The following is a 17,457-nucleotide window of genomic DNA, read 5'->3' as shown; positions in this document are numbered from 1 at the left end:
TAATTTTTCGACTTAAAATCCAGAAATGTATCAGCTCTACATCCAAGTTGTGGCATCTAATTTATTAACAGCTAATGCAACAATAAATTTCATACTGCAGTCACTGAAAGAACAGCACACATCACTATCTGAAGAATTATATATTAATTGAAAAGAAAGCTAATTTCAGAAGAAAGGCATACTGAAATAGAAAATGTCTTACGGTATTTACATAATTATAATGATTTTAAAAATGAAAATGAAAAAGAAGAAAAGAGACTAACAAATTCAAATCTGATAAAGTTTATAGTAAAACTTTTTACCCACAAACCTATCCACATTCAGAAGAATTTGGTACAGTTATCGAAGATTATGATGATACTAATGTCGATAGTGAAAAGGAATGAACTCTCTTGAACAAAAATTAGAAATTAGCGATAAATAAAAAAATGTCAACAAACCAAAATACAATACAGAAATCAGCTATATCCAAAACCATGTGACGAGAAAACGATTTATTTGAAGATGAAGGATTTAGAAGTAAATACTGGAAAAAGTATATCACACACTGACCACCAACTAGGATAGATGCCGAAAGAGCGTTTTCGACAGCTGGTAATTTTTGCACAAAATTACGTTCCAGGCTTAATGACAATACAATTGATGCATTATGTTTTTTAAGATCACATTTCAAAAAATTGAAATAGTACCACAGACTGAATAGTGATATTTACACTTTGTGATTTAAATAAATAAAACTATTTTATTATATACAAGATGTTCCTTTACTTATTTGTGATTCTTTATATACTGTTATAATTTATAAGTTACAAATAATTTTTTGTGATATTTACATTCTCCAATAAAACTGGCAAATAAAACAAAGAAACACCTGTGTTTTCTTTCTTTTTCTAAAATTTCTACTACCGGTATTAAAACCGGTATCCCGATATTAAGATTTGAAAAATACCGAATACCAGTATTGAATTTTTGGTCCGATATTGCAATCCCTAATTCCATCAAATATCCTGACATCTTAAATATATTTATTCAAGAATTACAAGACATAAAAGCAGAGAGAATAAAAATTAAACCAAACTTTAACAATTAATACAGAATAAAGGTATTTTGAAACATTTTAAATTATATCTTCATATACAGAAAGTAATAACTTACTCGCCCATCAGGATTTTTATCAGGATGATATTTCTGAGCTAGTTTAAAGTATGACTTGCGGATAACACTTTCATCAGGCCTGAAAATAAAAAAATATAATTTTAATATTAATATTCTTGCATAATAGCCATATTTATAATTTAAAATGTTTATTATTTTTCAAACATAATTAAAGTGATTAATCCATTAAAAGACCATAAAAAGATTATTTTGGGGATTCAAAATTCTCAATACATACTGATCCTCTCTTTTGAGACCAAGAGTTTCATATGCTTCATCTACAGATAAAGCAGGTGGCTTTTTCTCAACTTCCTGCTTCCAGGCTTCAAGAACATCTTTTAACAATTTAACCTAAAAATAAGCATTGATAGATATATTTAAATTCTGAAGCAAATAAAAACATTCAAAATACTATCAAGGGATGCAATTCAAAATTAATGCATATTTGACAGTAAAATAAATTATTAGTGTATGGAACAAAGAAAATATAAAGCATACTTACTGGATCTCGTATAGGCCATTCAGGGAATTTTTGTGTATCACACAAATGGCGCAGATAGTAAATGTTGCAGAAAAGTTCATTTTCTAATTGAGGATACTGTATGACAGGTATAGCACAGTACTGATATAAAGCTTTGGTGTTGGAGCGTAATCGGGGAGTAAATTCAGCAATATGTGAAGCTATCTTTTCTATCATGAGCCTCCTAAAATATTAATAATATTGATCCTTACTTCAAATCTATAAATATTTTTTTACCATATTTTATGTGAAAATGAAATGATAAAAAAAGTTATATTTTTAGAAATCATGAATATTACTGAACTGAACTTATATTTTATTGCTTTCCTCTTCATTTAAAAGATACAGTCACGACTGATTCTTACTATGATAAAAATTCTTGGCAGATCAAAATTCATTTAACAAAAAGCAATAAACACATGTTGGAAAAATATATGTTATTCTTAATTTCTATTATACAAATCCTTTTCTTAATTTGATAAGATTTTTACTTAAAATTCAGTTTAGGGTTTAGATTTCTTGTAATGTGTTTGGCTTCTAAATAGAAATCTTCAACTGCATATAAGATATTTAGTTGAAAAGGAGATGTAAAAAGTGACATAAAAAATAAAAATATGGCAAAAAATGATGGAATTTCAACAAAAATAGTAACAGTACTATCTTTAAAAAAATATAATTGTCATTTTTAGACTTTTAAAATAAATTTCTTTGATAGTTTAATTCCTTTAAATCTTCTTTACCCCCCCCCAAATGAGCTATGAGTTAAGAAAAGAAAATAATAAAAGAAGAACTATTAAGAAAAAGAAAACAATAAAAAGTTTACAATCTGCATTTCTGTTTATTGAAATTTCTAAATGTAATTTTTTTCTAGGAATCTTCAAGTTTGATATATAGAAATTAACTGTATATATCAAAGTAACTACAAATTTAAAATATAACAAAAAATACATTTTCTCAAAATATTTTACCTCATTTCATTGCTCCATATTGCTTCTGGTGTATCATATTCACCCAAAAATATTTGAGCAAATTTTTCAGCACCATGGTTTTCTAGGTAACACACCATGGCTTCAGGTAATAATTGTCCAAGTATGCTGCGCTGCATAATTGATGATGCTTGATTCTAAAGAAAAGGAAGAGGAATAAGGAATATGATAAGTAAGTTGCTATAAGATGAATTCTAATTCATCTAAAAATTTATAAATTTGCAGTCATAAAGACAGCAAAGCCATGCAAGATAAAAGAAAATCAAATTATTCCTGCCATTTCATTTTATTCTTCATATTTAATATAAAAAAACAAGAGATGCTTAAAATATATGCTATTGCTTTTAATTATGAGCCTTAACTAAAGATTAGATTAAATAGAAACTGCAATTGTATCAGATCACTGATTTATACTTATAAACTTTCTAAAGTTTGATATATAATTGAAAATTCTTCAACATAATTTTTTTCACACATTTCTATAACATACAAATCAGATACAAGACAAATAAAAAAATGTGGGTACTCCTTTTAAATTATATACTATAAAAATAGCAAAAGGAAAGGCATCATAGACATCCATAATTGCCAAATTTTTTCTAAAATAGCTTTAAGTCAAAATTTTGAATTAAAAAAATTGACTTAAAGACAATAATACAAACAGAAACAAGTTCACTTTTCAATTACGTATTTACAAAAGATATCCAAAAATCGAGCAAGCATATTAATAAAAATCTTAATTCCTGAAATCAACTTAAATTTTTTTAAAAAAAAAAAATGTTAGTTTCATTTGGCTTAACTATAAGGCATTATACACAGACATTATATACATATAAGGTATTATCACTAAGACATTATACACAGTTTTACGAATTAATAAGCATTAACTTTTAACAAATAGAATAAAATGTAAAGGAATTTCACAAATAATATCCCATTCTGCATAATTTTCTGGGGAAAAAAATGGATATATTTTATCCAAAAGAATATTGATTTTTTAATTTAAAGGGACATAATGCATAATATACAATTTGTCAGGGCATACCTTTTGTTTCAATTTGTTTTTATTTATGTTATAAAATCCATGCTGATTTCTCTTATTTTAAAATTTTCAGCAACTTACTTATTGCTTTTTTTTTAACGAAATTAAAATTATGAGCACATATTTTCTTCTATCGTACCAGCATAACCTCACAAATCTGCATTATGCTCAAACACAAGAAAAGAAGAACTTGATGATTTTAAACTAATCACAATAAATGATAAACTTATGCATTAAAAAACAACAGAAAAAATTACCACAAACAAAAATTTAAATACCTCTTCGCAACGAAATGCTTGGCAGGAATGTGACATTTGCAACAGAGAACCAATGGGTAATAAATTTGAGCCTGTGTACATCAGAATAAAGAAGAAGAAACCAGTCTGATATAGTTTTGATATGTCTGGATTATCAAGCATTATATGAGTCAACAATATAGCAACTTTTTCAACCAAAATTGGATCAAACGTTAACAGCAGCTGGAAACAAAATATCATTTATGAAATTAAAAACACAAAGCATTAAAGTATTAAAAACTAGCTGATTCCACAATGAAGAAATGACAAAATTTTTATTTAAAAAAATTATGTCTGGCAGTTTGCTTTAAAAGGCAACGTAACATGATTTTTAATACAAAAGCATAAAAATAAAGTAAAAGAAAAGAAATAAAAGAAGTGCTAACATTTTTTAGAGAATCATCTTTAAAAAGTTCATGAATATCTTGCTATATACAAATATGGCAACTTCACAGTGTTAAATATATTAACTTTTATGAATGAAAAAATAAACAAAGTCATATTTAAAATTACATAGTAAAACAAAATATGTTTATTTATATGTTTATGTAATAATGATAATAAGTTTATATTTTTATGATAAATTCTATATGAAATTTGCTTTTATGATTCCATACTGATACAGACTTACTTTCATGAATTATTTCCTTACAGTAAAAAATATGCTACACATAAAATTTTACAAACTTGTATTTGCATAAGGAAAACGATAATTACTTTAAAAAAAACATTCACAAATTGGTCAAATCATAAGTAGACTGGTTGCATTCAACTGTTTATTATACATATATATATTACAGTACCCCAAAATTTTCTTTCTCATCACACTATGAATGGTCTTACTTGGCTCTGCTTGTTCAAACATGCCGGCTTATCAATTAACTGTCTACATTATCGGTTTCAATCATCCCAGAGCTCTTTTACAGTATGTTTTGTTTGTGCCATAATCTTTTTAAAGTATTTTATCCACAGCTTTAAACATGGGTAGCGAAAAGCAACATTTGCAGCATGTTATGATTCATAGTTTCAAAAAAAGGTGATGGTGCAAAGAATACTATTGATGAGATTTGCACCTTGTACAGGGATTGTGCTATAACTATTACAACTATCCGCAATTGGTTAAAAAGATTTAGAGGGCAAAATTTTAATCTGGAAGATGAAGTCCACAGTGGCCTCCCAAAAACGGGGATACGAACCTTATCAAGGCCACGCTTGATAAAATTCCACAATATAGTGTGCAGGAAATAGTGAATGCCACTAGGATTCCCAAAACAACAGCGCATAATCACCTAACCGATGAGGCGTTGTTTTTCATCATGACAACAGTTCATCTTACAGTTTGATTGGGATGTTTTACCACATTCTGCATACTCTCCAGACCTCGCTCCATCTGATTATTACTTCTTTCTGCCCTTAAAAAATTCTCTTTGCGATAAGCGCTTTAAATTCCTCAACGAAATAAAAGCGCACATCAGGGATTATTTCTTGTCCAAAACACAACAATTTTGGAAAGAAGGCATATAATGAGGCTTCCTGAGAGATGGAAGGAGATAATAGAGCAAAAGTGTTCTTATATAACAAAATAAATAATATCTTAAACAGTAAATATTGTGTATTTATTTTATATTAGAAATAGAAAAGAAACTTATGGGACACCCTAATATATATTTCTGTTTTCACATATCAGTTTCATCTTCTATCATTAACATTTTCTCACACTTAAGATTTTATGCTCATTATCCTATAATCAGACTGTATTCATTTTCTTATGTTTCTTTTTAGCACCCACAGAATCATTCATAAGATTCCTACAAAAAGCTAAAATTTGTTTGAACTGCATCATGTGCAGAAATTTAACATTTAATTTTTTATTCATGCTTACCTGAATACTTCTGAAAGATAGATTTAACTGGTAATATGGAATTGCTGTCAATTTATCACAAATGTAAAAAAGTATTTTTCTCATTCCGAAACTCATAAAATACCAGTAAATTTATTTCAAGTTTATCAAAAAATATCTAGTGTAAATTTAAAAGTAGGTAAAGATGAATAAATGAAGTGCAGATATAACATGCTTCTATGGTAGACTGCACTAATGTTGCATAGCGTCAGCACTAATGTTGCATTGTTGCATAATGTAATGTGGATTCAAGCAGCGAGCATTATTACATGTACATGAAGCTTAATGGCATGCACCTCATATATTGGGAAACAAGATAGCTTCTAGAAAGTTTCTGTATAAAAATGGAAGATTCATAACAATTAGATAAAATATATGGTCCTTGCAGTTATATAACAATTAAAACTTTAAGGGCAAATTCTTCTTGGAAGATATATGATAAATTATAATAAGCCTGAAGTTATGAACTGTGTAAGTGAAATGCAACTGAATATGTAAATGTATCCATTCTTATAGCATAATTGCCTATTCATTCTTCAATGTTCTATTTTCAACAACATTCCATTACAAGATCAATTTATTTTGATTTTCGCTACCTATGTTAAATCAGCCATTTTAAAATCTTCTATGTGTCTCCATATATATATTTTGTAAATCAAAGAACTATATAAAATTGCTGCTCCTAATATGTAAACTCTTATAAATGTAACCAATTTCATACATGTCAAAAAAGCTATTCTCAATATTAGCGTTAATTTAGGAAATCACCACAAAATATTTCTTTTAATTTCAAAACACTATTTTTGGAGCAAGTTTGACATATAAAAGAAAAGTACCTGAACAATATGTGGCAAGCATGTTGCATCAGAAAGCAAACGCTTAGCTCTAGGTAATGGACGTATCACAGCACCATCAGAATCTCTATAAATAATATAATTATATCATAAAACCTTATCCAAAAACAAGCTTTACTAACTTGTGCAAATGAAAATAAAATAAAGAAAAAAATAACTAATTTATACATGATTTTTTAAAAAATTTAACTGTAAAAATTATAGCACATTATTTGAAATTAATCAACACAGCAAGAAGAGTTAGAAAGTACTGGTATTCAGATCTCAAGAATGTTAAAATATTTAACACAAAAAACATTTAATTATTTCTTGCAATGCTACTATACATTTTTTTTAAATATTCTTTTCCTTCAAATAGCCACCAAGTTTAAAATTTTAAGTTCAGTAGACACATTTAAATAAGTTAAACTAAATGTAAAATTTTTTTAATGCTCACCGACTAGGAAAATATTCACAAATTTGGATTAACATTTTAAGAATTTCGTTTGCCAGATCACTTTCATTCATCAAAGCATTTCCAGAGGCCATCAAAGTCCATTTTAATTGAGGAATCATGTGAACTGGTTTCCAACCATCCATGCCTTGAGCCCAACATCTGGTTTTGGGATGAATTACTCCTTCACTCCACAGGTCTTTAATCTAGAATGAAAAAATTCCATAAATACAAACAATAGAAATTATATAAAAGTTAAGCACTAAGTCCTAAAGAAACAAAATCTATAATAGCAATAATAAAAATAACTGCAAACTTATGAAGTGAAATATGCATTACCATATATAATATTTAATCTGAATTTTTAAAACACAAAGGCATTTAAAATTTTTGAAGTCATAAATATGAAATCTGAAATGTATACCAATTGGGGAAATTAACTTTATATATTTCAGAATATATATAATTTCATACATATCTTGCTTCAACTATAATTCAAGCATTGAGTGCATTCCTTCCATCTCAAATTTTAGGTGATTCTTATTTCTTCATTTTAGATTCCTTTTCAATACTTCTTTTTAGAATTGCAAATAGAAATAGTTAAAAAATGTGCACAGGGAAAAAAAATTTCATATCCTCTTATAAAAAAATTACATGTGCTTGATTTTCACACAAATGTGATTGACATTAATAAAAGTTTATACATTTATTCTGAGATGTTCTATCATAAAACAAAAGATAAATATCTTAAAAATTGAAAATAGTCATAATAAACTAATATCTGACAAAGGGATGATTAAAATATTTTATCCTAAAAGAGAATTTTGAAGAAAATACAGTCAATTAAAAACATGAATCAATTCCATTCTATTTCATCACATTTTCCATTCTCTTCATCAACATTTTTTCAAACAGCTTATTATATATTATTACACTCAAATTACACAAAATTACACTCAAAATAACTATAATACATAAGTAGGTGCTTATGATTTAAAATAAACATACTTCATTGAAACCAAATGGTCCATGACGTTCCTTTTCAGCATTTCGGTAATACCATTCTTTTTCAGTCATCATCATCATTTCAGGAGATGCTTCAATAACATTGGTCTAAAGGAATGCAATGAATACTTTAACAGCAATAATATCAAAAATATTATGATAAAGGAAATTCTTAAGCATATTAAATCAATTTTAACATAAATAATTTAACAACTTAAATTAATAATTAAAATAAAATAGAAACTCTATAGAACATTTGCTACTCAATCTAACAATAATGACATTATTTTCATGAAATCAATTAATATACATCACCTGAGTTGGAACTGTAGCACGACTGGTATGCAAATGAGCTAAAGTCAGAAGATCTACTAAAATTCTCAAACCACCTGCATCTATTACTTCTTTCACATTTCTCTAGAAAAAAATGCAAATACATATAAGTAAATAATATATGTAAAAAATATGCATTAAATTAAATTTATATTATGATATTAATAGTTGATCTAAATATTACATCATTTACAAACGTACATATTTTTCAAAAAAAAAAAAAAAAAAAAAAAGTCACAAAATTTTGAACATTAAAAACTGTTTGCAAGAAATAAACAAAGCAAATCATTTAGAAACTCAATAATCTAATATAATAAAAATCAGACAACATAATTACATTTTTTTAAGAGCTGCAATTGGATATTACAAAGGGAATTAAAAATTGACAAAAGTTAATATGACATAAAAATAAAAAAATAATTACCTTGTATTGAATCAATCTCCCAATAAATAATACTAACCGATCTCTCTCAAGTTTATCAGCACTCTGGAAGAAAGAGGAAATAAATATTACTAATTATTATTATTCAAAAATAATGAAGCTAAGAATTTAAATGCAGCAAATAATTAAAATGGTAAATAAGAAAGCATTTACAATACAGTTTGAAACATAATTTAAAAAAAAAATTAATCTATTAAAATTTTAATATTTTTATCTTTAAAAGAATATACTTTTATAAATATTTTAATTTTCAGAGAATGTAATGGTGAATTATGAATCAATCCTTTAAATAATAAGATTATTGATACATCATTCGCAAACATACATATAAGTTGGCATAAATTTCTAATATATAAGTGTCCATCGCATACTTAAGCATTTATTTTCCTCATATGTAAATTCAACTGCAGAAAAGCATTACATTTTATCAAACATATATTAGATTTACTATTAATTATTATTTTAAATTTTGATAAAATATTTTCGACTTACTCTATCTAACATACTGACAATAAATCTTGTATCATTGAAGCCACCAATTTCTTCGTGATGACGACCATACACAATTGCCATAGCTTGTAGACACATTGACTTCATAGCAGGTTTAGGAGACAGAAGAAATCGGTGATAAAGGTCATTAAAAAATTCATGACTGAAAAATAAAATGACAGTTTGCTAAGAAAATTATTAATATTCATTATTTACTTTCATATAAAAAAAATCAAAAATGAAATTTTTAAAAATTATACATCTAAGTTTTCTTCAAGTTTTTATTGACTGATTCAATTGTTAGGCATGAGTATCTGGTTTAGCCATGTTTCTTTGACATTTGTCACAAGAAAATAGATAAGCAATCTCTAAAATAAAATCTAAATGAAGTTAAAAAATAACAAAGCAATCCATTCCACTATCTGTTAAACGTCATTTCTCAGTATATCCTAACAATTTTTATTCATCTCTAATAATCAAGCCAAGAGCTTTTAGAAGATGAATTTCAAAGCTTACAGAGGACAAGTAACTGTAGCGAACAAATCATAGATATCTGAATAATTCTATTTGAACTTTTAGTTATTTTTTCATTCTCTTGCATGGCATGTAATAATCACTGAGAATAGTATTCAGAATATTGAAATGACTGGAACTTCATAATCTCAATGAGTAAAATATTGTAAAATGTATATTTATTATAAGAATTCTTGCAGTTGTGTTGCAATTTGTTAAAGAGTACTTTTAATGAATTGACATTTTTAATACTCACTGTAATAGGAGGGTTTTTTTTCATTTAATTCATTTCATTTCTTAAATATAAGAAAATTGGCAGACACTACAAAATAAAAACATAGGCAACATTGCTACGTATTTTGTGTAGTCTCCATCGTGCCAACTTTTGCGGCACTTGAGTATATTTTATCCATCAGATCATGATTAGGAACAAAATATTTTAATGAAGTACTTGTATAATGATCAATCTGAGGGGAAAAAAATTACAATTTCCAGGAATTATTTGAATCAACAAAACAATGCCACATTTAGTTTTAGTATACTTCTCAAAAGAGTCTAATTGGAAAAAAAAAAAAAATTCTGCAAATTTAATTGTTTTCCTAATGATTTTTAAAAGATTTTCTTTTCAAATTCATAGATATGTATTTATAATAAGTAATCATGGCATTCAAGAGGACAATGTTTTGGTTCCACCGAATGGAGAAAAAAAGAGCCAGAATATAAAAGATAGGAGAGAGAAGAAACGGAGATCTACTACTTTTTGCTTTGATTTCATTCCAAAACTTAATCTTAATTATGATTTCAATTCTATTGATGTTCACCATGTCTGAGGCAAATTTATCTGCATATTTATGAATTGTTAATATAACAATATTAGCTAAACTATTTATTGTTGCGTGTGTGTGTGTGTATAGAAATGGACACAAAATCTTTTAAAAGACTAAGTTAGTGAAATAAATGGAAGAAGTTTATATAAATATAATTAAACATCAAAAATTTGTTTACAAAAATAAGTGAGTACTTACGATTTCTTGATAAAAGAGCTACCAGATGTATCCTTATCATCTTCTTCAAGAAGAAGCCTTAAATAATAATCTCCAATTTTAATTTCTTCAGCTAAGGAGTTATAATGAACTTCAAATTCTATATGATTCCATGAAATAGTTATAGTCCTACTCAGATCTCGACATGAGCTGAAGTCTCTCATTTCTTTTTCCAGTGCATCTTTTAATTCTTCTCTTGTCTGAAATAATCATTTGAACTAAGGTTATGTTTTGTTAAGAAAAAAAATGTTGCATAATTTAGTAAGATTAAATGAATTTAGTTATACAGATGAATTAAATTCTAACATGTTTCAAGGTACAATTACTTTTACAAAGAAAACTTCCAATTTCACATTTTTTTAAAGTTAATATTTGTATCATCAGTGGTCTGTTATACAACAGATGGGAACTGTTTCCATTTTACAATAGAAATATAATTCAAAGTATAGTACATGGTTTCACTGACTAAACGATTAACTCCATTATTCTTTTCAATAAAAATGATATAATAAAGCAATTGTAATCCTTGACATTAAAAAATAAATTGCATACAAATCATTATATCAAATATATCAGACATGGGTGAAATGCCATTTATTAAATAATGTGATATGGTAAGTTTTTGAATGATTTTTTTAAAATCTACTTATTATTTAATAAAATTTGGTAGGTTTTACAAATTATCATCATTTTTTATATTTAATATAACAGAATGAATTTGAAAATGCACAGATATTACTAAACATTGCCTTATGAATACAGAAATAACTATAAGAAAATAATGAATCACATTTAATGATGGATCCCTTCTATCAATATTCCAAGTTTTAATCAAAGGAATTCTTACTATGGTTAATAATTTTTGAACAAAAAACACACCTAAAATAACAAATTTGCAAACAAATATTAGAGGGGGGGAAAAAAAAAAAAAAAAAAAAAAAAACGAAACGCAGAAATTAGTTTTTTATATTTTGAATACATTAATTACATTTACAACATACATAAAAAAGAAGTAACAAGGGAACAAAATATACTAAAAGAAAGGGCAAATATTTTTGCATAAACAACTCCAAGAAAAAAAGAAAAAAAAAAACTTTTGATTTTGGAAATTGTGGAAAAAGTACAAATGATGAATACATTTCAGAGTGTGTAATTTAATAATTCATTGAAACACACGCATGCACGCACGCATACATACACACGTTTCTGATATAGAGTAAATTATTTTTCTAAATTTTCTTTAAATTCAGCAATAGAAATCGCTAGACTGAATATATTTTGAACTTATTAATTAGCATTTCTTTTATGCCATATGTTTCAATAGTTAAAATGAAATAAAATATAAATAAATTTACATTTCTTTTGGCTGTAGAATATTAAAATAAAAAGATTATATGAAATTAATATTATTATAAGATAAAAAGAAAAAATGTAACATTTAGTTTATGTATTTTTACTAATGTAATGACTAATTATATTTAAAAAGTTAGATATTTTCATAATAAAGCAAAGTAAAAGAAACAAAAAATATACCCTATAATTCCATATTAAGTCAGGTTTTGTGTGATCTTGATTGAATTGATAATAAAACATGGGCCAGTTTGCTTCAGGTTTCACTCTTTTTCTCCGTTTTCGCAACACTACCGGTCTCTGCTGGATTTTATCCTAATGAATAAATAATTAATAATATTACAATCAGCATAATTCAATAATCTTTACTTAAAAATTAAAAAGTACATAAAATTTATTTTTGAACTAATTTATTCTTTAATTCAGATAAATCAAATTTACTAATTAGATATATTAGCAATAACTCTAATAAATGTTGATGAAATCTATAACATTAAGTATAAAGTGCTCTGGTAAAAAATTTTAGACATTAAAACTGAGATGCTTTTATTAAGTTACTAATAACTAACCACAATTTATCATATAGTTCCTTTTAAAGAATATTTAGTAACAATTCTTCATATCTAGTTAAAATTTTTAATCTTTTCTAACCAAGGCACAATATATTAATTTACATCTTATGCTAAAATTTTGATAATAAAACAGAATTCATGCATATATAAGCATGCATGCGATCATTTCAAGTGCAACATGCAGAAAGAAATATATAAGCACTTTATCATTATAAATCAAATGATAATTTTCTAAAAAATCTTCTTACCTCTGGAACACTTGATGTTCCAACAATTAGCTTGTAAAGAAAATAAACGTTTTGAAATATTGGAAACATTGCCATTATTTAAGCTAATTAAAATAAATAACCACATAGAACTAAAATTGAATATACTGTTTTAACTTTTTTTTCTTTTTGTGTAATTGTAAGTAACCAATTAACTGAAAAAAACAATTTTAAAAACAATTTTTCAAAAATTCATGAAGGAAACAAATTTACTTCTTTTTTCGGAAGCCCAATTCTTTCTCTCCAATGCTCCAAGACATATTCCAGATGCTTTTCCAGAACTTTCAACGATTGTGGAAGCTGTTTTGTGCCAATTTGACTTTGATCCTAAATTAATAATTTTAAAAAATCCATTATCACTTGAAAATGTTACAATATTGAGCAACTTCAATCAAATTTATTAATGAATGTATTCTTTATTCCATAAAAAAAATCGGTGAATATAATAATAAATCAAATAAATATTTTCATAAACATAAATTAAATTAAATTCACATCAAATATTTGATACTTTATATATATATATATATATTTACTTTTAATATAGCAAAATATAGATACTTACAACTGCAATCTTTAGATTATCTCTAATATTGATATAATCTGTTGCTTTCTCAGGAGGATTTTCAGTTGCATCTAAATATGAGAGTAATCCTGCAGGCTAAAAATAAATAAATAATATAATAAAAATAGGAGTACATTAATGAGGGGGAAAAAAGTTATCCCACACAGTACTAAACAATTCACCTCAATAGAATTTTCAGATATTGATGTAACTTCATTATATAGTAACACTGTCAGTAATATTATTGATATCTTAAAGAAATTTCGAAACCAAAGAAAGAAAAATATCTCTAAAAATAAATTGCTTAATCTGATGGGGGAAAATAATGGATTACCATGAATTCTATAAATAATCCTTTTAAATGTATAAATTTGAAATGCTCAAATGAATGTTAAATTTTTTAAGAAAGACCTCATCATCATATGTAAAATAACCTTTTTTTCCAAGTTTCAGGATTAATTATTTACATTCTAACTGAAAGTTAGAATGCAATAGATAATATTGGAAGAAATATATGTTAAAGTGTTTTACAATATATAACAATGGAGTTTGTTCAGATTCATTTTACTACATTAGTGACAATTTTTTCCCTTCAAAACAAAGCAAAAAATATTTCTCAAAAAAAAAAAGACTCTATATAGTACAAATGTTTTAATTGCATTTCAGAAAATGATGGAAGTTTTTTTTTCTTAATGAGTGACTTTTAATAACAAATAATAATAATGACAAATAATAGGTGTGCATTAAAGTAAATGAGTTTCTATCTGGACTGTATGAAAGCGAAACCAGAATCAAATAACAGTGAATGAGAAAAAGTTAAGAAAAATTAATAAAGCAAAATTAATTTTTCTTAACTTTTTCTCATTCACTGTTATTTGATTCTGCATAAATTTTGGTGCTTTTAATGGCTGTTTTGAAGGCAGTCCCAAATTTGTGTTACCTAATTGTAGATTCATTTTCTTTCTTTCAGATCAAAATTTTCAATGAGGGAAAAAAACAAGTTTTTAAAATAATTTAACGAGAGGATGCAGATTTGCAACCTAAATGGATAATATGTTAACAGAGTATATATTAGCAAATCAATTTATTAATTTACATAAGAAACTAATTTCTAAAAATTCTAATACTGTGTAATTGTACTCTACATTAAGTAAATAATTAAAATATTTTTTTCAATTTCAATATTTCACATTTACATTTAAAATAATAGAGATTTATTTTGGTTTCATAAATACAATACAGGGTAACAATAAATCATATTATCATATAGATATGAAATTGAAATTCTTTGTACAAATGCTGTCAGTAAAAATATTAGCCTTCAACTGGTATAAATTTCATTATACTTTGAATTTGTTACACATTGCACAGGTTTGTGAAGTAGAGATATGTTTCTGCATCTAAATTTCGACATTATCATAATAAAGTCACTAATTTCAAAAGCAACTGAGAGGACAACAAAAACAATTTTGTATTTTAAGCATTAATAGCATGTCTATTATGAACAAGTTACTGAAAAGAAAATTTTTTATTCCTATCCCAAAAACATCTGTTTGTAACTGTACTATAACACTGTTTTGCTAGTAACCCATTTGGGGCTACTAGCAAACATGCTCTTGTAAAAAGTATTCAAATGCCTTTTCCCTGTCATGTTTCAATAAAATGTTAGCATTATTTCTTTAGTGCCCTCTTTACCATTTTATGATCTTTTTAAATGACTCACATAGGGATACAGCAATATAGTGAAGTTGTTCATAAAGTGGATATAATACAAACCTGACTGGATTTTAAAAAATCCAAAATTCATCCATTGATATGTTATAAGGTAAGACTCATACAACTGAGAATTAAGTTTAGGTTCTTCAAAACTTCAAGAATCTTGTACCTTCACTCATAAATAAGTTAAGTTAAACTAGATTAAAATAAAGTCAAACACTTATATATATATATAAGTGTACATACACAAAGTCAACACACACACACACACATATATATATATATATTTAAAAAAAAACATGCAATGTTTGGTGGAAGAAATTAACTCTTCAAAGAACAGAGAATGGTTACTGAAAATTAAGGCCAGCTTAATTACATTACTCAAAATCAAATTAAACTACATATTGTAGTATTTTTACAAGATGCAAAATAGCAAATTCATTATCATGATGCTGGGATGAGTTTGAAATATAGTAAAATACATTTCAGGAAAGAAAAAAAAAAAAAAAAAAGGTAACTAATAAGTTCCAGTAAATGACTCTGTATTAAAGGTTCAGATTTGATTTGTCTTTTAGAACCTTAACTAAAAGGTTATTAGAAATCCAATTTTTGGATTCTATTCTTTAAATTACCTTTCATTATCAAATAGTTTAATGTTTTTAGTTTTATAGACATATTTTATTTAAGTTTAAAGAATGTTATTTAAAATTCTGTAATGTAACAAAAACAAAACTGTCAGATTTCTTACTAAAATTCTCTGCAGTAATCCCATAGCTGTGGGGTGACCTGTAATCCATAAACCAACAAGATGACGTGATAGCTGTTGCATTGTTAGAAACCTTGTGTCAGTACTTTGAGTAAACATAGCAATATGCAAGTGTCTAGGTAAAGCACCTTCAGCCAAGGACAATTCTTGCATTTTTGCTGAAATTTCTGCATCCCCTTCCTAAATAAAAAAAGAAATTCACTAGACTTTATCTTCTCAATTACAACAAATTAATTGCATTGAATTGCAATGTAATGCACAGCTTAAATAATACTATTAATTTCAAGCCTTTTTAAAACAAACAAGACACTAAAATTACAATTTTCATCAGTAATTATTTATGGATGATAATGAAAAAATAAGTACAATAAGTTTGCTATAAAAGAATAAAAATTTACAAATAACAGAGTATCTCAAAACTTTAAATTAAATAAGAATAACCATTTCTATAAAAAAAAATATTGATTTAAAAAAAATATAACATTTTTACATAGCCACATTGAGATCGCCAAAATGAATCTCATCCTCACAAGTTTTACATTTTAAGACAGTTTGCATGAAATAAATATAATTCATAGTTGATGCTAAAATGAAATAAATATAGCATGCAATCAATAATTATCATATGACAGTTTTTTTTTTGTAAATTTTATTAAGAAATATCAGAAGATAATATTAGTTTCCAAAAATAAATTGCATATTTAAAAAAAATGCATGAAAAAAATATGTTTAACTAGTTAAATATGGTGAGTATTTCTTGAATTCAAAACTTACCTCTATAATAGCTTTCATAACAAGACCAGCTCCTTTAACAATAGCTAAGGAAGTATGCTGTGAAGATGAGAGAGGCATACATGAATTATATCTAGTAATTAATAGCAAGTTATATATACACGTAATAAATGCTTTAAACTTTAATATTTCACATATGAATGAATGAATGTAAATTCTTACTAAGGTACACTAGAGTTCTGTCCTCACAATCATTTAAATGTTGAAATCATATTCTATTTACATCGAATAATTAAATGTATATATTCAGTGATAAAGCTTCAGAAATGGTAAAAATCAATGAAAAAGAGACTGACGACATCTGTCAATGAATTAAAATTTTAAGATATCAATAAAAAGAATTAATCACTGTAGAAGCAATTTCATTAAATACTTATTTTCTGAAATATCTCCTTAAAATATATTTTCAGCTCAATTAC

General features: G+C 26.0%; 1 protein-coding gene across 2 annotated transcripts in view; it reads right to left on the bottom strand.

Annotated features, from left to right (window-relative positions):
• The window catches only part of LOC129983730 (dnaJ homolog subfamily C member 13-like), a 67,140-nt gene that overhangs the window by 28,651 nt on the left and 21,032 nt on the right, over positions 1–17,457 (bottom strand). Inside the window, exons 17-34 of one of the 2 annotated variants that reach the window (XM_056093328.1) lie at positions 17,021–17,077; positions 16,229–16,426; positions 13,765–13,860; positions 13,413–13,526; positions 13,182–13,211; positions 12,545–12,676; positions 10,994–11,211; positions 9,459–9,618; positions 8,949–9,011; positions 8,507–8,608; positions 8,195–8,299; positions 7,190–7,392; positions 6,736–6,820; positions 3,982–4,182; positions 2,644–2,798; positions 1,658–1,859; positions 1,394–1,506; positions 1,156–1,234 (exon numbers count right to left, since the gene is read on the bottom strand). In XM_056093328.1, coding sequence (XP_055949303.1) covers positions 1,156–1,234; positions 1,394–1,506; positions 1,658–1,859; positions 2,644–2,798; positions 3,982–4,182; positions 6,736–6,820; positions 7,190–7,392; positions 8,195–8,299; positions 8,507–8,608; positions 8,949–9,011; positions 9,459–9,618; positions 10,994–11,211; positions 12,545–12,676; positions 13,182–13,211; positions 13,413–13,526; positions 13,765–13,860; positions 16,229–16,426; positions 17,021–17,077 — 2,313 coding nt within the window. The remainder of the gene's footprint in view (positions 1–1,155; positions 1,235–1,393; positions 1,507–1,657; positions 1,860–2,643; positions 2,799–3,981; positions 4,183–6,735; positions 6,821–7,189; positions 7,393–8,194; positions 8,300–8,506; positions 8,609–8,948; positions 9,012–9,458; positions 9,619–10,993; positions 11,212–12,544; positions 12,677–13,181; positions 13,212–13,412; positions 13,527–13,764; positions 13,861–16,228; positions 16,427–17,020; positions 17,078–17,457) is intronic. The other variant, XM_056093329.1, reaches the window with a different exon arrangement.

The sequence above is a fragment of the Argiope bruennichi genome, chromosome 9 (assembly GCF_947563725.1).
Source record: "Argiope bruennichi chromosome 9, qqArgBrue1.1, whole genome shotgun sequence".
Taxonomy (NCBI): domain Eukaryota; kingdom Metazoa; phylum Arthropoda; class Arachnida; order Araneae; family Araneidae; genus Argiope; species Argiope bruennichi.
Note: the sequence above shows the minus strand (reverse complement) of the source record. Positions and strands in the feature narration are given on the sequence as shown.